The sequence below is a fragment of the Ictalurus punctatus genome, chromosome 20 (assembly GCF_001660625.3).
Source record: "Ictalurus punctatus breed USDA103 chromosome 20, Coco_2.0, whole genome shotgun sequence".
Taxonomy (NCBI): Eukaryota; Metazoa; Chordata; class Actinopteri; order Siluriformes; family Ictaluridae; genus Ictalurus; species Ictalurus punctatus.
This window is the reverse complement of record NC_030435.2, coordinates 23,446,283-23,462,726: the sequence shown is the minus strand read 5'-3', so window position 1 is coordinate 23,462,726 and position 16,444 is coordinate 23,446,283. Positions and strand designations below refer to the sequence as shown.

At 41.9% G+C, this 16,444-nt stretch overlaps 1 protein-coding gene across 1 annotated transcript in view; it reads left to right on the top strand.

Moving 5' to 3' along the window:
- The window catches only part of LOC108280527 (glial cell line-derived neurotrophic factor), an 18,907-nt gene extending 3,073 nt beyond the window's left edge, over positions 1-15,834 (top strand). The window contains exons 2-4 of the mRNA XM_017495600.3: positions 12,188-12,282; positions 12,375-12,564; positions 12,694-15,834. Coding sequence (XP_017351089.1) covers positions 12,188-12,282; positions 12,375-12,564; positions 12,694-13,157 — 749 coding nt within the window. The 3' untranslated portion in view covers positions 13,158-15,834. The remainder of the gene's footprint in view (positions 1-12,187; positions 12,283-12,374; positions 12,565-12,693) is intronic.
- Positions 15,835-16,444: the final 610 nt, after the last annotated feature.

Here is a 16,444-nt window from a genome sequence, read left to right as displayed (position 1 = left end):
TACATTGTGTGACAAAAACATCCAGACAATTTAGCCAGCTTGGAAACGGCTATCAGTGTGTTTTTACTTTGCCTGTTAGCTGGTTGCTAGCTAGCTAGCTAAGTTTTCAGCTAATTTACCAACATTTCTGAGGAAAAAGTTGGGTGTTTTTGACTGGTTTCGGCTCTCGTTGGGATGTCACATTGTCTGTATAAAAGACTATCTGAACAGCTGATTGCTAGCTAGCTAAATGCTAAGCTAATTTACCAACACGTCTGAGGAAAATGCTGATATTAACCAAGTTGTTTTGTCTTGTTTCCACTGCCACTGTCTTTTCACGTTTTCTGTTGATTTGGTTCCACTGTCATGACGATTTTACATTGTCTGTCAAGATTTTTTCAGAAATTTTGCAAAATTAGCCGACAATTTAGCTAGCTAACAAACAGCCATCAATGTCCTTTCACATCGGCTGTATCAAAGCTCCTTGCTAGTTAACAAGTTAAATTTTCAGCTAATTTACCATCGTTTCTGAGGAAAATGTTGACATTCCCGATGGTCTGGTCTTGGTTCCACTATCTCTGTGTTTTTACGTTGTCTGTTTTCACAGCTATTTGCTAGCTAACAAAATGTTCAGCTAATTTGCCAACATGTTGATGAAAATGTTGATATTCCAGATGATTGTCTCTTGTTTCTGGATGGTTTTGTGTTGAATTCCAGCTCATTTACAAAATTTAACATTTTGTACAACAGTTTGTGGATGGTTTGCTCTTGTTTCTGGATACTTTTGTCTCGAATGTCAGCTGATTTACCGAATTTTATTCGGGATATTTTTGTCGTTTCCACTCTCACTGTGTTTTTAGATAGTTTGTTGTGTGGCTCTTTGCTAGCTAGCTAGCTAAATTGTGACCTTCAATCGTTAACTAGCCTATGCTCTGCATCAGCGTTTCCTGATTTAAAATCTGATATACGAATGTTCTTCCGTCTCATTTTTTTCACAAATCTGCCCAGTCCAGCAGTGCGGTTGAAAAAAGACCTTCCTCTAATGGTGATGAGTGTGTTTTAAACTTCTTAATGGCGTGCCTTTGGCGTGAATCTCCATCCCGAGTCGTGAGATCCGAGTTGTTGTATATGTTTCGGACCGCATAAACCTGTCAGCGGCGACGATGTTTAATGGCCAGGCGATAGTGAAAGAGATGGTGAGAGAAGGTTCATGAGTGTGTGCGTGACACAGAGAGAGTGTGAAAGGGCGGGGGGAGTGTGCAAAGATGCGCAAGAATATCGTTACCATCTGGACGTCAGACGAAAATTGCTCAAAACTGCTACGTCATTGCGGGGTCTGTTGTACAATGTGATCTATATGCTTTTACAGTTTAAAAAGCTGTTGATATGTTAACGCACCAAACGTGTTATTAAAGGAATACTCCAGGGTTTTTCAACCTAATCTTTATTCACTGCACGTGTAACGTTACGCGTGATTATCACAGACAAGTATTTCAACACGTTTTAATGTCCTGAAAAAAAAAACAAAAACAAAAAAAAAACCATGTGTACTCCAGACTTACTTATAATGGAAGTCTAAGGGCAGTTGTCGAGCTTGGTGGAAGGATGTTAATTCTTCAGTCGAAGGTGTTTGTTTTTCTGTTTTGTTTTTTTAAAGCTCTAAATCTGTATAATGGATGCTTTTAGTGCTGGAACTTGTCTTTATGTTACCACGGCTCATAGCTATACCACAGAACCTTCTGGAAAATGTAAGTAACCGCAACTACAATAAATGTCAGGTTTGAATGCGCTTTATATTGTTGTAACGGTGTTAAAATTCTTCTCCGTGTTAGTCGCGCGTACGATACCTAGACTGTGGATAGACGTTATCCGGGGAAAGTTTCGGGAAAAAACGCCGGAGCGTTTTCAACTTTAACCGCTTTAGATATCCGTCACGAATTCTTACAAATTCGCAAGCATGAGTGTGTGAAAGACCAACACTTAACCGGCAGTGTCCTGTTACTTTGCCTTAAAAGTCCACACACGTTGACCTCAGCTGACCTAGGCGCCAACCTTACTAGGGGTCAACGCAACAGTCTAAAAGACCCTCTGTCCACACGAGCTGGGAAACGTTTACTCGTGGATGTCTAGAGCCGGGTTACGACACTTTAATCTTGTTCACAACACAAAGATGAAACCACGAAACATGTCGAAATGCCTTGTACTTCCCGCCGTAAAGCTTAGACACACTGCCTCCGCTTTTACGCTGCGTGTCGAGACTTTTGACCGGACAGAACGTGTAACGTGACGGTAAACCGGTGCCACTTGAAAACTTGGAACTCATTCCGTCTCACGACAAAAGGGCATGACCCATTCGTTTTGATACACCCCTTCACCTTCTCTCGCTGACCGCAAAATGCGGCGTAATTGTCCTTCCAGCCCGGGTTTAGCCACAAAATTGTCCCTGTAAGCTTAGCCTTTGACACCGCTGGGTAATTAGCCCTGATTGTGCCACAGCCGGAGTAAGAGTGCCACAGGGCAATGGGGCAGTCCGGAGTCTGGATCTGTTTAAACGCCAGCGCCTCAAATATCTCACAAAAAAGCTTTCAGAAAAGCCTCAAAAGGTGAACGGGGCCGTGTTTCTCTCTCGCTTGACTTGCTTTTCTTGATTCTGTTTGTTTCATTTTTTCCCCCTCCTGTCTGGATTCTCACCCGTTCACCCAGATGAACGATGTTATTACCTTTTTTCTCTTTATCGGATCATCTCCCACCAGATCCTTTTATTCTTTTATTTTTTTTCTCTCCGATTTTTGAACGTTAAATAGGTTTATCGCACACCAGCTTTTCTTTTTTTTTTTTTTTTGTGGCTGGAAGTGGTTGTTTAATACAATAAGCCGTATTCTTCTGCAATTGCCAGGTCAGATGCATTAATCATGGTGCCGTCGGGCCCTTTGAACGGCTCGGCCAGGACATGGAAACTCTTTGAATGCCGTTTGTTCATCCAGACGCACTAATGGCTGCCCTTTTTTCCCCCTCTACCCTGAGCTTAATTTGAACAAATGAGACGTGAGCTAGAGTACACAAGCTATACGCTGTCCAGGCTGTCCAGGGTGTAATGACCTGAGGATTCATCTGGAAAGGTAGAGACGCTGGATGGGAGGATGACTTTTGCTTAGTCATGATTGGAACATGCTCAATTGTGCGTTCAGGTGGCCCAAACAGCCTGTTTTGTTGAGAGGAGCGGTGTGAAAAGTTAGCGGTATGTTAAAATGTTTCATCATGATGTAGACCATGACAGCATAACATCTTTCCATACTGATTTCAACATTTTCATATTTTTCAACTCTGTGATTTGGATCTTTGCTCCACGGGATTCGTTTTTTTTTTTTTATAGACTGTTTATTAATAAAGCTCCATCTTCGGTCTTTTTTTTTTTTTTTTCTGTCAAGGACTCTGTTGCTGTTCAGACGAATCCTCTGGAGTGAAACTGTATCTCCTCCGTTGCCCCTCTCCCCCTTTAATTTATTCCCATTTAAGGACTCGCTCACCCAAGTGTTCCCTTTCTGTCATTCCCTCCTGAAATGCGTTTAATCACGGGCTGTATTTGGTTATCATAGCGAGAGGCGAAGCCACTTCGATGAAGCTGCTAAAACTGTTTGCTCAGGATGGCGTTCAAGAGCAACAGGACCCGGGCGTTAAACAAACCCGATCTCTGACTGGATGTGTGTAGAGACGAGAGATTTGGGATTTTGTAGTAGTAAATTCCTTTCCTCCCCGTCGCATCTTGCGAAATACGGCTGCGTGTTTGCTTTTTATTCGTTTCAGCACTTTTAGTCATCCTTCAAATGCAGTTTTTGTGGTGCAGAGCAATCGAGCCATTCAAAACCGCACGTCGAGGTTATAAAAGCAGCGATTTGTGGTGCAGATTTATATGAACGCGCTCGTTCTAAAGCGATATCGGGCTACAGCGACAGCGGCGTACCGTACACGGTGGATGCTCCACGGGAAAAAGCTGTGTAACTGTAAATTGTGTAACACAATTTCGAGTCGTTGATGTAACATCGATGGAAGGAGTCTCCAGTGTCGGCACTTTGTAACAGTCCGAGGTAAAGCTGTAACTTTGAAGTTTCCGGACATCTTCGGGACAGAGGAGTTTACGCCTCTTTGCGGTTTCTCAGTAACACGAGAAGTTGTGCGTGTTATTTTTTTAAAATTTATTTATTCACGGACATTTCGCAACATTAAATGTAACTGTAAATGGATTAAAAAGGACAACATTTCCTTCTAAAAAGAAATAATTCTAAAAATAAAATTAAAACTGAGCATTGCTGTCAAACTTCTGTGATATAAGAGGAATTAAACACTCCGGTACATGCAGTTATGGGTAAATAATCATATTATCATCCACGGCAGTTGATAATATTGCAATTATAATTAAACCTTGGGAGGCGGAGCCAAGGGGCCGTATTGATACCAAATTAGAGATTAGAGTGATAATGATTTTGGTCTGATTAGATTAAACTGAGATAAAGTCACATTCACTTATGGGTAGATTTGATCTTTTAGAGTTCATTTAAAGTTATATATAAGTGTATAGGGTGTTTAAAAAAATGCCACAGAGGCAGTGCATGTATATAGTTTATACAGTATGTCCTACGTTTCCATTAGTCACATGACAAATTTGCATGTGTGTGTATGTACGGTATGTAGGATCTTCTCCTACACTGTGTGTGTGTGTGTGTGTGTGTGTGTGTGTGGTCTGCAACAGAGGATGTGGCAGTGAGAGGAAGTGGCCAGATTTGGCAGCCGCACGGTGTGGAATGCAAACACCGGCCGCTGCATTTGAGTGGCAAAAATAAAAGGCCAAACTCCAAACTGCTGAGTTGTAGTGCAAACACTCAACTTGAGGAATCTGTGTGTGTGTGTGTGTGTGTGTGTGTGTGTGTGTGTGTCGGTGTGGAGTAACACTGCTGGCTGCTTCATCGGTTTGGCCTGGATTTAGCTGCATCATTATATAAAGGGGCCGATCGAGGCACGTGCAAGAAAATATCTAAGACTTGACGTTTAAACATTTACACTTGAACATTTTAATGCTGGAACTGAAAAATCATGTCCAGGAAACAACTAAAAACAGTTGACATCTTTACACCAGGAAATACCAGGATATAGTATAAAAAAAAAAGAAAAGAAAAAAGCACCATACTCAAATTAGAAAACCCATTGTTATCCTCATGCCATGTCACGAAGATAGCCGGGTACTTAACTAGCTAATGTGAGTCATACACAAGCATTTTTATTTTTAATTTAATCAATTCTGTCAAAATACAACTACAATAACAACCCAGATTTAGTTCATGACTAGTATTGGCTATGTTTGCTAGCCTGCTAGTTAACTACTAGCAAGCTAGCTTGCAGTCACCACAGGTTAGCGGAGTCTTACTTTGTCACGAATTGTCATGTTCATAGCAAATTATTTATCGGGCACGATAACACAACGAATGTGCCAATCAGTAAGATTAAGTAAATGAGCAATTGCTAGGTTAGCTTGCTGGATCGTTAACTAGCTAAGTTAGCCTGCGTTTACCACGCGTCAACACGAGTATCCGAGTCTCAGTTTTTCCTCAGTTATGCATCAGTATCCCATCATGTCACAATACAACCACCACGACTGTGTTTATCACTAATGTTATGTCATCTAACATTACCGAGGTTAGCTATTAGTCTGGCTAACTGCTAGGAAACTAGCTTGTATTTGTAGTAGGTTGACACAAGTGGAATTTCAGTTGTTTAGCATCGCCGTTTTCTCCGTGATTCATTTAACATCAGCCAAAATCGACGCCACGTTCAAGTCTTTGATCATTTTCGTGACATCACAAACCGAGTTTATACGTAGCTCCGCCTCCAAATATGCACATTTACTGAGTTAGTCTCGATGAATTTCGCTCGGAAGTGAAAACTGAACTCGGTTTAAACCAATCTATGTAATCAGATCAAACCACCAGGTTTCTGAGTGCTTTAATAAACACAGTTAATGACTGATTATCTTTACTGTCTGTTCACCAACATGATGAATACACATCTTCCATGCACTCTACTGTCGTAGCAGGGGGGGAAAAAAGAAGCAGAACAGGAAAACCTGCAGGATTTAGAGCGCTAAATCGTCTTCCTGGCAGCGTTCACCGCCGCTGAAACTCTGCAGCGACTCGGATCTGACAGTAATGAGATCCTGCTTTCTCCCTGAGAGGGATTATTAAATTATACGCTCGGATTTCACGCTAGCGGACATGCCACCATTAGCCGAGGATTTTGCACCACGAGCACTTCGGCGTGTAGTGGAATTGACACTTTAGACGTCTGAACGAGGTCAAAATACGGACCCTCGTAAACTGAGGAAGTGCACGAAAGAGAGGGAAGTTCTACACTTCACACGCTCGCTAAAACTCTCTCTGAGTGACGACTGACGTTGGTGAAGCAGTGCAAGCACCGATACAGTAAATATATCAGTCCGTACTCGTACATGTGCAGGCTGGAGTTCGCACCCTCCGATGAAAGCGTGTCTGGCAGCGATCAGGCTCGAGCCAGGTGCGTTTTTATTGCTCGGCTGATTTAGGACGGCCGATCCCTCTCTGAGACACCTCGTCTTTTCTGACAGGTAGAGCTGGCACATGAAACACCTCTAATGGCAGCGGCTGAGCGAGGTGCAATGAAAGAATGCAGACCTCGCTCTTTTTCCGTCATTTATACTCTGTAGGTGATGACCAGACATCCTGGTTTAGAGGTGTGCGCAGAACTGTAGCAGTTTGAGTATTTGACCATCTGAGTGTAAGCGTGTAGCGTAAGTGCAGCCTCGTCGCTCTTCGAGTCCAGGATTCCGAGCTCGTGTTATTCTGGGTGGAGTTTCACATGTTCTCCACATGTCCGTATGGGTTTCCTCCAGTCGGAGGATCGGCTGTGCAAAATTGACCCTAGGTTTGGACAAGTGTGTGAATGTTGTGTATGGTGCCTGGACATGAACTGGCAGCCAATCCAGGATGTATTCCCCCCTCACGTACTGTGCTCCTGGGATCCACCGCCACCCAGACCAGGATAACGTGCTTACTGAAGACGAATGGTGAACATTTGAGTATACGCCATTTGAGTATTTGCATATCGACTGTTTGAGCAGAAGCAGTTTAATGATTGAGTATTTGAGTATCTGAATGCCTGACTGTTGGACGGTTTGAGAATAAGCAGGTAGAGTATTTGAGTACGTGACCATTTGACTGTTTGCGAATAACACTATTTGACTATTTGTATATTTGTCCATTTGTCTATGTTTGAGTGTTTGAGTATTTGATCTTATTTGTATTCAGTATTTCAGTATTAGCAATTTGCTCATTTCAGTAATTTGGCTCTTAACGTCCTGAGCTCCAAAGGACCGTGAGTGGTTCCACACATTCAGACCTCACCTTAAACATTTTTGCATCGTTTTGCATTCTTTGGAAAGGAACATCGTGTGTGTCACGACGTGACTAACAATAGTCTCCCATGAGCTTTTATATATGATTACCAATAGCGGAGTGGAAAAAGTGCCCAATACTCTCAGACTCATTTGCATCCTTCGCCCTGGTACCAGGCTTCGTGCCCATATTTGTCACGATCATGTGGCGGTCCTGCTTTCCTGTTTTTTTTTTTTTTCCTACCAGGTTTGAGCCTGAGGGCGGAGGGAAGTGCCGGAGTGGAACTGGCCGAGCGAGGCTTTAATCAGCGCAGAGGCTATCACAGACACTCTCTCTGGAGCTCTTCATGATCAGGGCCGCATGGATCGACCCCACGGGCACAGACACACTCGCATGTGAAAAGCTCTGATACACGAGGAGCACTGAGGTGCTTCTAAAACACTACCAGGTGCACAAGCATTGCGGAGAACGAAGGAATGAAACACTGTTCCTGGGCTTTAAGGCTGGAGCGAACTGGAACGTTTGATCTGGAATTCTGGTGGAAACTTCTCGAGTCCTGCCCTGCTGATTTTTTGATGCTTTGCACACTTCACAGAGTCGACTCTCAACATATTTTGTGAATGACGGAGAGCCAAGAAGCCTCGGGCGGCATGTAACTGGCAGCGCAACGACCCGAATCTAGTAGCACAACACTGGCTAAGCTTATAAAAATATGATAACTGGATTTATATTCATCCCGACTCACTCGAATCCTAATCTCAGCCCTCAACCATTTATAACGAGATAAAGCATTAATTCAAGCATTAAAGCATTAATTTGATCACAAATGATCAAAATGTACGACAGTGCAAGACCATAATCGAAATTTAACCAGTATCGATATTTCCTTTGTGTTGTTAATGTTATTTATTGCGAAACGTTTCAATATTGTTCTTAGTTTTAACGTAAAACTCCATTCTACTTAGCTTCACACTCCAGCCAATCAGAGCTAGCCTAGGCACAGAAAGGAATGTGATTGGTGCTCGCACAGCAAAATAATGAAAACAGAATGGAGGTTGGCCTCAAGGTGAAACTAACCTAATTTACTGCACTTTCATTTTATTTATTTATTACTCCTCGAGTGAAATTTCAAGGGAAAAAAAAACCCAACAGCTAACATTTATAAACAAATTTCCCTTAATTATTGTCACATGAACCTAAGAATGTGAATTTCATGAGACAATCAGAAGGTAATTGTCCTGCCTGCAGGAATTTCTTGCCTCATAAACCTCATTTGTGTCCTGCGGTGTGTTTGGGAAGCAGACGCTGCTCATGTCATGAACTTTGACCTCTCCAGCAGCATGAGAGTTTAGCTTACAGGAAGTCCTGAGGGAGAGAGAGAGAGAGAGAGAGAAAGAGAGAGAGAAAGAGAATACAAAATGACCTGTACAGTCCCGGCAGACCTAAACACCAACCAATCTGCAGTCACATCATTCCAGATCCGGATCCTATCCCGGGAACACTGGGTGCGACGCAGGATTACACCCTGGATGAGATGCCAGTCCATCGCACCGTACAACTGTTTTTATTTTTCTAAATTATCTCATCTAACTTATTCTTAACATCAAAACAGCATGCTCCTATTGACCGAAAGCCGAATATAAACGACTATAGATGTAGAAGTCTATAACTCGTTCCAGAGCACACTGACTCAGTATCGAGTGTTAGTGATTAGTAGTGATGGGAATACCAGCAATTTTCAGCGAGTCGGATCATTTGGCTCGGTTCACCGATAAAGAGTCGACTCTTACGGCTCCCGGATGGTTCATTTTGTACTAAATCTGATAATAACATACTGTAATGGTTGGAAAATTGATGATATAAGAGAATTAACACACTTTAGGACACGCTGTTACAGGAAAACAAGAAACTTCGGGGTGGTAACTCTGCTTCATCACACCACCCCTAGTTGTTGATTATTTTACAATAACAGCACAACACTGAGTGGTTTATCCCTTACATGAACATGGCTGCTGGGGACAGTCAACAATTATCAGATAATTAACAAAAGGAACATCAACCGGCACCGCTGACGAACCGCTCATGTGTTGGAAAAAGGTTTACTTTTACTTTCCACTCAAAAGTGTTTTGATCAAGTTAGACTGAAGGTGTTGACAATATCTACAAAGATCTACCCTCTACAGCTCTCAAGGTTCACCTAAAAGAGCCGAATCAAAGAGTCGACCTGTTCATGAACGACACATCAATTGGTCATAAGATCAAAAGAATTTCTCACACAGCTAAACAGTTTTAAAGGAACAGTTTGACTTCTATTATTTATAAAAGACAAACATATTTTATGATGTTACTGAGCTAAATGACATGTTTTAGGCGAGTGTGTGGATTTGTATGCGTCTGTGCGCGTGTGTGTGTGTGTGTGTGTGTGTGAGCGAGAGAGAGAGAGAGCAATTTAGGCATGCAGTTTGCATGATGCTAAAATGGGTAGCAGTAAGCTTTCCTGATTTGTTAGCAAAATTAGCCTCGTCGCTCCAGTGCAAAACTAAAGAACATAAACAGGCACTAAACACACGCCGTGGCTGATGGAGAAGAATTGTTGGAGGGGGAAAATGGGACACTGTGCACAAAGATTTTGTTTCAATAATGCATTCTTGAATAAAAAGGACAGACGTGACTATTGTTTTATTTATAATAAATTTATCACATCCAGAGAAATGACTTTTGGACATGGCTGATGTGCTGACGGGGATTGATACCTGAGGGGTCAGTTGAGATTATATATGCTGAACAGATGCATGCATACAGGAGGTTGTTGTTGTTGTTGTTGTTGTTGACTGAAGCATGTAGATGTTGGTGGGTGTTTATGTAACGCACTGTTCCGGGATTCAACACGGCACGATTTCAGGGAGCGCAGATTCATGTGTGTGTACAACCCAAACAGACAGAAGTGCATTAAAGCCAGTGCTTATACAACTGCTCAAAATATTCTCTGACACTTACAGCGGACATTAATAAACAGATCCAAGATAAATCATCGATATGGCGAGGTTTTCTTTAAGGAGACGTTTCTCCGATTGACATGTATGGAAGGAGTCTCCAGTGTCGGCGCTCTGTAACAGTCAGAGGTGAAGCTGTAACTTTTCCGACGTCGTCCGGACAGCGGAGTTTACGCGTGACTTTTTTCCCCCCCGTCGTATCGTTTTGTATTCAGCAACGTTCCACAGCATTATATGTAACTATAAATGGATAATTATTTAAATAATACAAATTGTAATCGCTGACAAGAGAAATATTCGTCTTCGGGGTGTTAACAGTAACTCCGCTTCATCGCAACACCCCATCGTTGATTATTTCCCGTTAACAGCGCGACATGGCGTGTGCACGTTTGAAATCTATAGAGATTTTAATGTTGGACTTTATATAATGGGTTTCTAATGATTATACTTTCATAGGTCTGGGTAAAAAAAAAAAAAATAAAAAGTTAAGCAAGCAGTGTTTTGAAGTGTTTTTTTTTTAAAATGGAAAGTATACAGATTGGTGATGTTTGATTTTGTCATAAAACAGAACAGCCTATCAGATTGCAGTATTCAAATATCGTTTGTTAGTACACTGTTGTCCAAAGCAAAGGGGGTGTGTCATGTGGAGTTGGGTGAGGTTCCTAATTTGCATATTTCTAGAATCTATAGAAGGAAAACTGACGGAAGAGTGTAGACGTTTCTTTGTTTTGTTGTTCTGTGCTAAATGTAAATTGTACTCCCTGTTAAATCTTGTCTTTTAGGTTAAAAACCCTCTCAGCGGTGTCCTGTTGAGCGTTTTCACCTTATTCTTCTTCACCTTGTATGTGTTCTGTGTTTGAATGTTGTTGTTGTTGTTGTTGTTTTTTTTTGGATAAGTATCTTCCAAAAGAATAAGTTCAAATGTTCTGGCTGTATTTATTGCTGCGATTCCACGAGCCTCAGATAATGAGACCACACGAATCTCATATTACATACTGCCACCTGCTGCATGACCCATGCAACTACAAAACCAACAAACAACCCCCCCATCATAAGAATATAAAGCTGATTTGAGATCATTCATGTGGATTATTATTAATAGAGCATCAACAGTTTGTCCAGGTTTGTGCAGTGTAATATAGGGACATGATGGCTCCCAATCCAGGTGGCCATGTTTCATGTCTCTGATCCTCCTTAAAATGGAAAGTGTTCAGGCCAGAAATCATCCTGTCGTCCTCGGACAACCGTGTCTCTCTATAAAAATCGTCCGTGAGGCTAAGCGTGACACGCTCTGCTAATTTACCCATTAGTCATCTTCGGCGTGTAAATAACGGCCCGGTCCTCGCCGGCCTCGTTTCAACCCTGATATAAATCAGAAGCCTGTGGTGCGAGCTTGGTGACTCACACGCCGCTGTGAGTCAGTAAACATCTGCATTGCTTGGAAGCCTTATCAACCGAGCTGTATCTATGTGGTTTTGGGAGACCCACAATCCCCCAGCATGCCTCCTTTTAACACAGAGCTAATCTCGTCAAACCTAGAGAGCTTCTCAGGACTTCCCTGAGAGGGGTTTATTTACAGGACGCTGTAGCTTTGTCGGACCCGCATGTCTGCACGGGGTCACGCTCTCCGTGATTGTAAGCACACTTTCCAGAGGCCATGTGCTCTTGATTAACAGGACGCCTTTGTTTATAAATGTTGATGCATGGGTGCGTGGAGGTGTATGCATCGCCTGCATGCCGCTCTCTAAGTTTAGAGACAGAAAAGGGTTGCACAATGTTTTTGTTTTCTCTGTGCAGGTGGGAGAAGGTGGAGGAGAGGTCGAGCAAAACGAGGACTGTTTGCAATGTTATCTGCAGCCACTGATGCCACGTTTCAAAGAAGAAACTGGAAGGTAGATAGAAGGACGATCAAGAACGTCAAGATAATACCGTTGCTGCCGCTGAAATTCTGAATGCATGAACTTCTGAACTCCTTTTCATGCAGATGGTGGTATGGGTGCTTGTATCTCTGCTGCCCCTGGTAGTCGGAGACAGGCCCGGGTTTGGCGAAGACCCCGTGGACGCAGTGGGTTTGGTTACGACCATGCTGGACGAGCAGCCGTTTGACGCCCTACCCGAGGAAGACGAGGAGATGGGAGACGGAGACAGCTATTCTCCGTGGCATAACGTTTTTGGTAAGTTTACGTTTGGCGGCTGGAAATGTACTTGTCTGATTTTTTTTTTTTTGCAAACTTGATCTTAAAAGTTAATTTGATTTTAGTGATTAGATCTAGTACGTGACGATATTGTTTCTTGTCTTTCAGAACCCTCGGTTCTAGTAGAGGAGGAGCATCCAGCCCGGTGGGAGCGTTCCCCACGTTCCTCAGATGCCTCTGATGCTCAGTCCAAGGGCTCGCGCAAGAAAAAGAAAAAGAAGAAGAAAGAGAAGGAGAAAGGCGAGGATGAGGGGCGGGGCCAGAGCAGCCGCGACTGCCACCTGGAGCGGCGTGAGATGCGAGTGAGGGACCTGGGGATGGGTTACGACTCGGACGAGATCGTGCTCTTTAAGTTCTGCGTGGGTTTGTGCCAGAGTGCACGGGGGAACTACGACGCTGCGCTGCGGGCTCTGCTGACCAACGGCAGCCTGCCGAAACGCACAGCACGCAAGGTCAGCGCCAGACCCTGCTGCCGACCCACGGCATACAAGTCCGTCTCCTTCATGGACACGTCCACAACGTGGAGGACCATCGAGAATGTCTCGGCCTTGGACTGCAAGTGCGTGGGCTAAGTCGCTGTCGGAGGAGGAGAAAAGAAATCGATCCCCCCTCGAGAAAGAGTAGCGAAGTGGAGCCATACGGATTCCTGAAATCGGGATTACAGGAATGGGAGGCGTTCTGGGATGAAAGCTGTTCCAGCGAAAGGAGACAGCAAGTGATGTGCTCCATGTATGCATTCAGCCTTCTGTATTCCCAAGAACCGGAGTGAAAAAGCCCAGAGTGATGCCGGACTCGCCCGAGGTTGGGGCATGGCATGGAGAAGTTCTTTGGAAGGTAGACGATGGCGCCGCGATGGACGCTGATGGATTGCTCAAGAACTAGTCATGAGAAACTTGGCAAGAAACTTTGCGAGACTATAATAAGATGGAATGTTCCATTTGTCCATTTGTTACGGAAGAATGTCAGAGCTTTGAGTGTGTATACGTGCCAATACCGAGTGAAACCATTGTATATTGTTTGAGAAGAAGCGGATTGTAATTTGTTTGGCGTTCAGGTTAACATATCACACGCTGCCTAAATTACAACAGCTATTATTATACATGATTTTATAAACTTACAATACTGAATTAAACCATGCCTACACAAAGCTCTGGACTGTTAAGGGAACTGATGAAAAGGTCTATAAACGGTTAAAGGATTACTTTGTCGGGGGGAGAAAAAAAAAATCGCCGTGACTTTCCTTCTTAAACTTTCGCCCAATCAAGTCCAGCGTTTTTACTTTTACACTTGAGCTATGAGGCTAATGTTTAGTAGCTAGCAAGGAATGGAAGGCTGTATCACCCAAAATCTTTACATCTTTACATCCATATGCTGCACAAACGCATTTCCAAATTTTAAATCGTAGCTTATTTTTTAAGATTTAAGACTACGTTGCCATCCATATTAGGAGACAGAGTCGTAGGAGAGGATTAGGAGGGGTCTAGGAGGCGGGTTCTAGTTGTCCAAGATGGCTGTCTCTGTAATGGTGAGGTATTGTTCATGTTTATGCATTCAATAAGCCACACTAACTGATTCGCCAAGCAATATGTCTTAAGGAAAATATTATGCTAACTCACACCTAGAAGAAGTTAGAATTTGGCTCGGCTGTGAGCTAATGTTAATGATCCTGTTTGAAAGAATGCTAAAGCACATCCGCAGTGAAAACAAAACCTAACTAGCTAGCTAAAACAAAGCTTAACTAGCTATCTAAGTCATCAAGGTAATTACAAAGCTTAACTAGCTATCTAAGTCATCAAGGTAATTACAAAGCTTAACTAGCTATCTAAGTCATCAAGGTAATTACAAAGCTTAACTAGCTAGCTAATTCATCAAGGTAATTACAAAGCTTAACTAGCTAGCTAATTCATCAAGGTAATTACAAAGCTTAACTAGCTAGCTAATTCATCAAGGTAATTACAAAGCTTAACTAGCTAGCTAATTCATCAAGGTAATTACAAAGCTTAACTAGCTAGCTAAGTCATCAAGGTAATTACAAAGCTTAACTAGCTAGCTAAGTCATCAAGGTAATTACAAAGCTTAACTAGCTAGCTAATTCATCATCTCATTTATAAAACTGAACTAAGCTAATTCAGTCAATTTAACATTAAATCAACACACGTCTTTAGATTTAACGGTGGATTTTAGGACAATATCTTACTAAGAAAAAAAAGTCTCTTAGCTTTTGAGATTTTTTCTTCAACAAGTACGTCAAACTGAAAATGTAGAGTAAAACCTATGTTGTTTTTCTCTTTAAATTCTACTTGAGTAAAGTACAGATTTTCCCAAAGAGTACTTAAGTACAGTAACGACGTACAGTTACTCAAGTATTTCCCACTCTACAGTTAATACTCTAGCTAGCACTTAGCTACATTAGCCTCGTAGCTGCCTTACAAACGTCAGACAGCAAACATGGCTGACTGACGACATTTAGGAGAAGTGGGAAATTGCTGTAATGTGTTAATGTGACGGCTGACGGCTGAACTGATCCCGATCCGGTCAGCGATGTAACACCAGCAGTAGCATGACACCAGGATTAGCATTTCTACCTGTTACATCTATTACACCTGTCATTGACGTTGCGACCGACTCCAATGCGTTTTGTCGTTGTGCTACAACACGGATGCTGTGCATCTCTTAGCATTTACTGTATGCTTCATAGGTTCAATATTTATTTTTGCATCTAAGTTATTTATTTATTCATTCTTGTGTATAAGGATGTGTTTTTGACCCATTATATATAGATATATATTTATTAACGTGTATAATAATAATGTTTATTTGCTTCATTCCCACCTCATTTGTTATTTGAAATCGGCAAGGCTTTGATTAAAAAAACAACAACAACAACAACAACAACAACAACACACTAAAACCTTTCAAAAAGAAGCCTTTTTTAATGTTTATTTTTTAAGATGTGAAGAGTTTCTATAAGGAGTTATAAAACGTTCCGGGTCAGAATCGAGCTAATTAATGTGTGTATCATCACACTGACCGCTCGCCTTGTTGCTATTTACTCTCCCTTTAAAGAAAAGCTGCTCTCGAGGAAATACTCCAATGTACAACAGTAGTTATAGTAGACATTTATTAGTTTTTACACAGTATTTGCATATTATTATTATTATTATTATTATTATTATTATTATTATTATTATTATTATTATTATTTTTGTACAACCCTGTAAAGAAATAAAGCTGTTTTTATGTAAGGTGCATCATGGTTTATTTCTTTACTCTCTGCTTCGCATTAGCGCTAATACAGTAAGGAAAAAATTTGCCAATTACATTAAAAAACAAAACATTTATCAAAGAATGACACGTCATACAGTATGTTTTTTTCTTCTTCTTCCGTTTATAGCTACGTTTTCTGTTAAGGAACGTCCGAGAAAGTTCCTGTTCTCACTTACGTTATAGCAGCTATAAACACCAGCCTCTTTCTTTCTCTCTTGAAGTTCAAAAAGACAAATAAAGCGCAGCTCGTTACGTCATGTTACCGAGAAACCTCAAAGAAGCGTAAGCTCCTCTGACGTCCTGAAGGTGTATGAAAAGTTCGAGTTAAAGCTAAGACACTGGAGACTCCTTCCATGAATGTCAAATAAACCTCTCCTTACGGAAAGCGTCACCATATCACCGTTCACACAAATCAAGGGTTTTCGTTTGTTTATGTTTCGTGTCCGCTGTACACGTCCCTGCGTGAGGTGTTATTACAGAAACGTTAACGTATTCGAACGAGGACGTTAATATAAACATTATAAATAAATGACTCGACACCTTCTGACTAATCGGAAATGAGAATTCGACAGCGCTGACGTGTAAAGGAGAA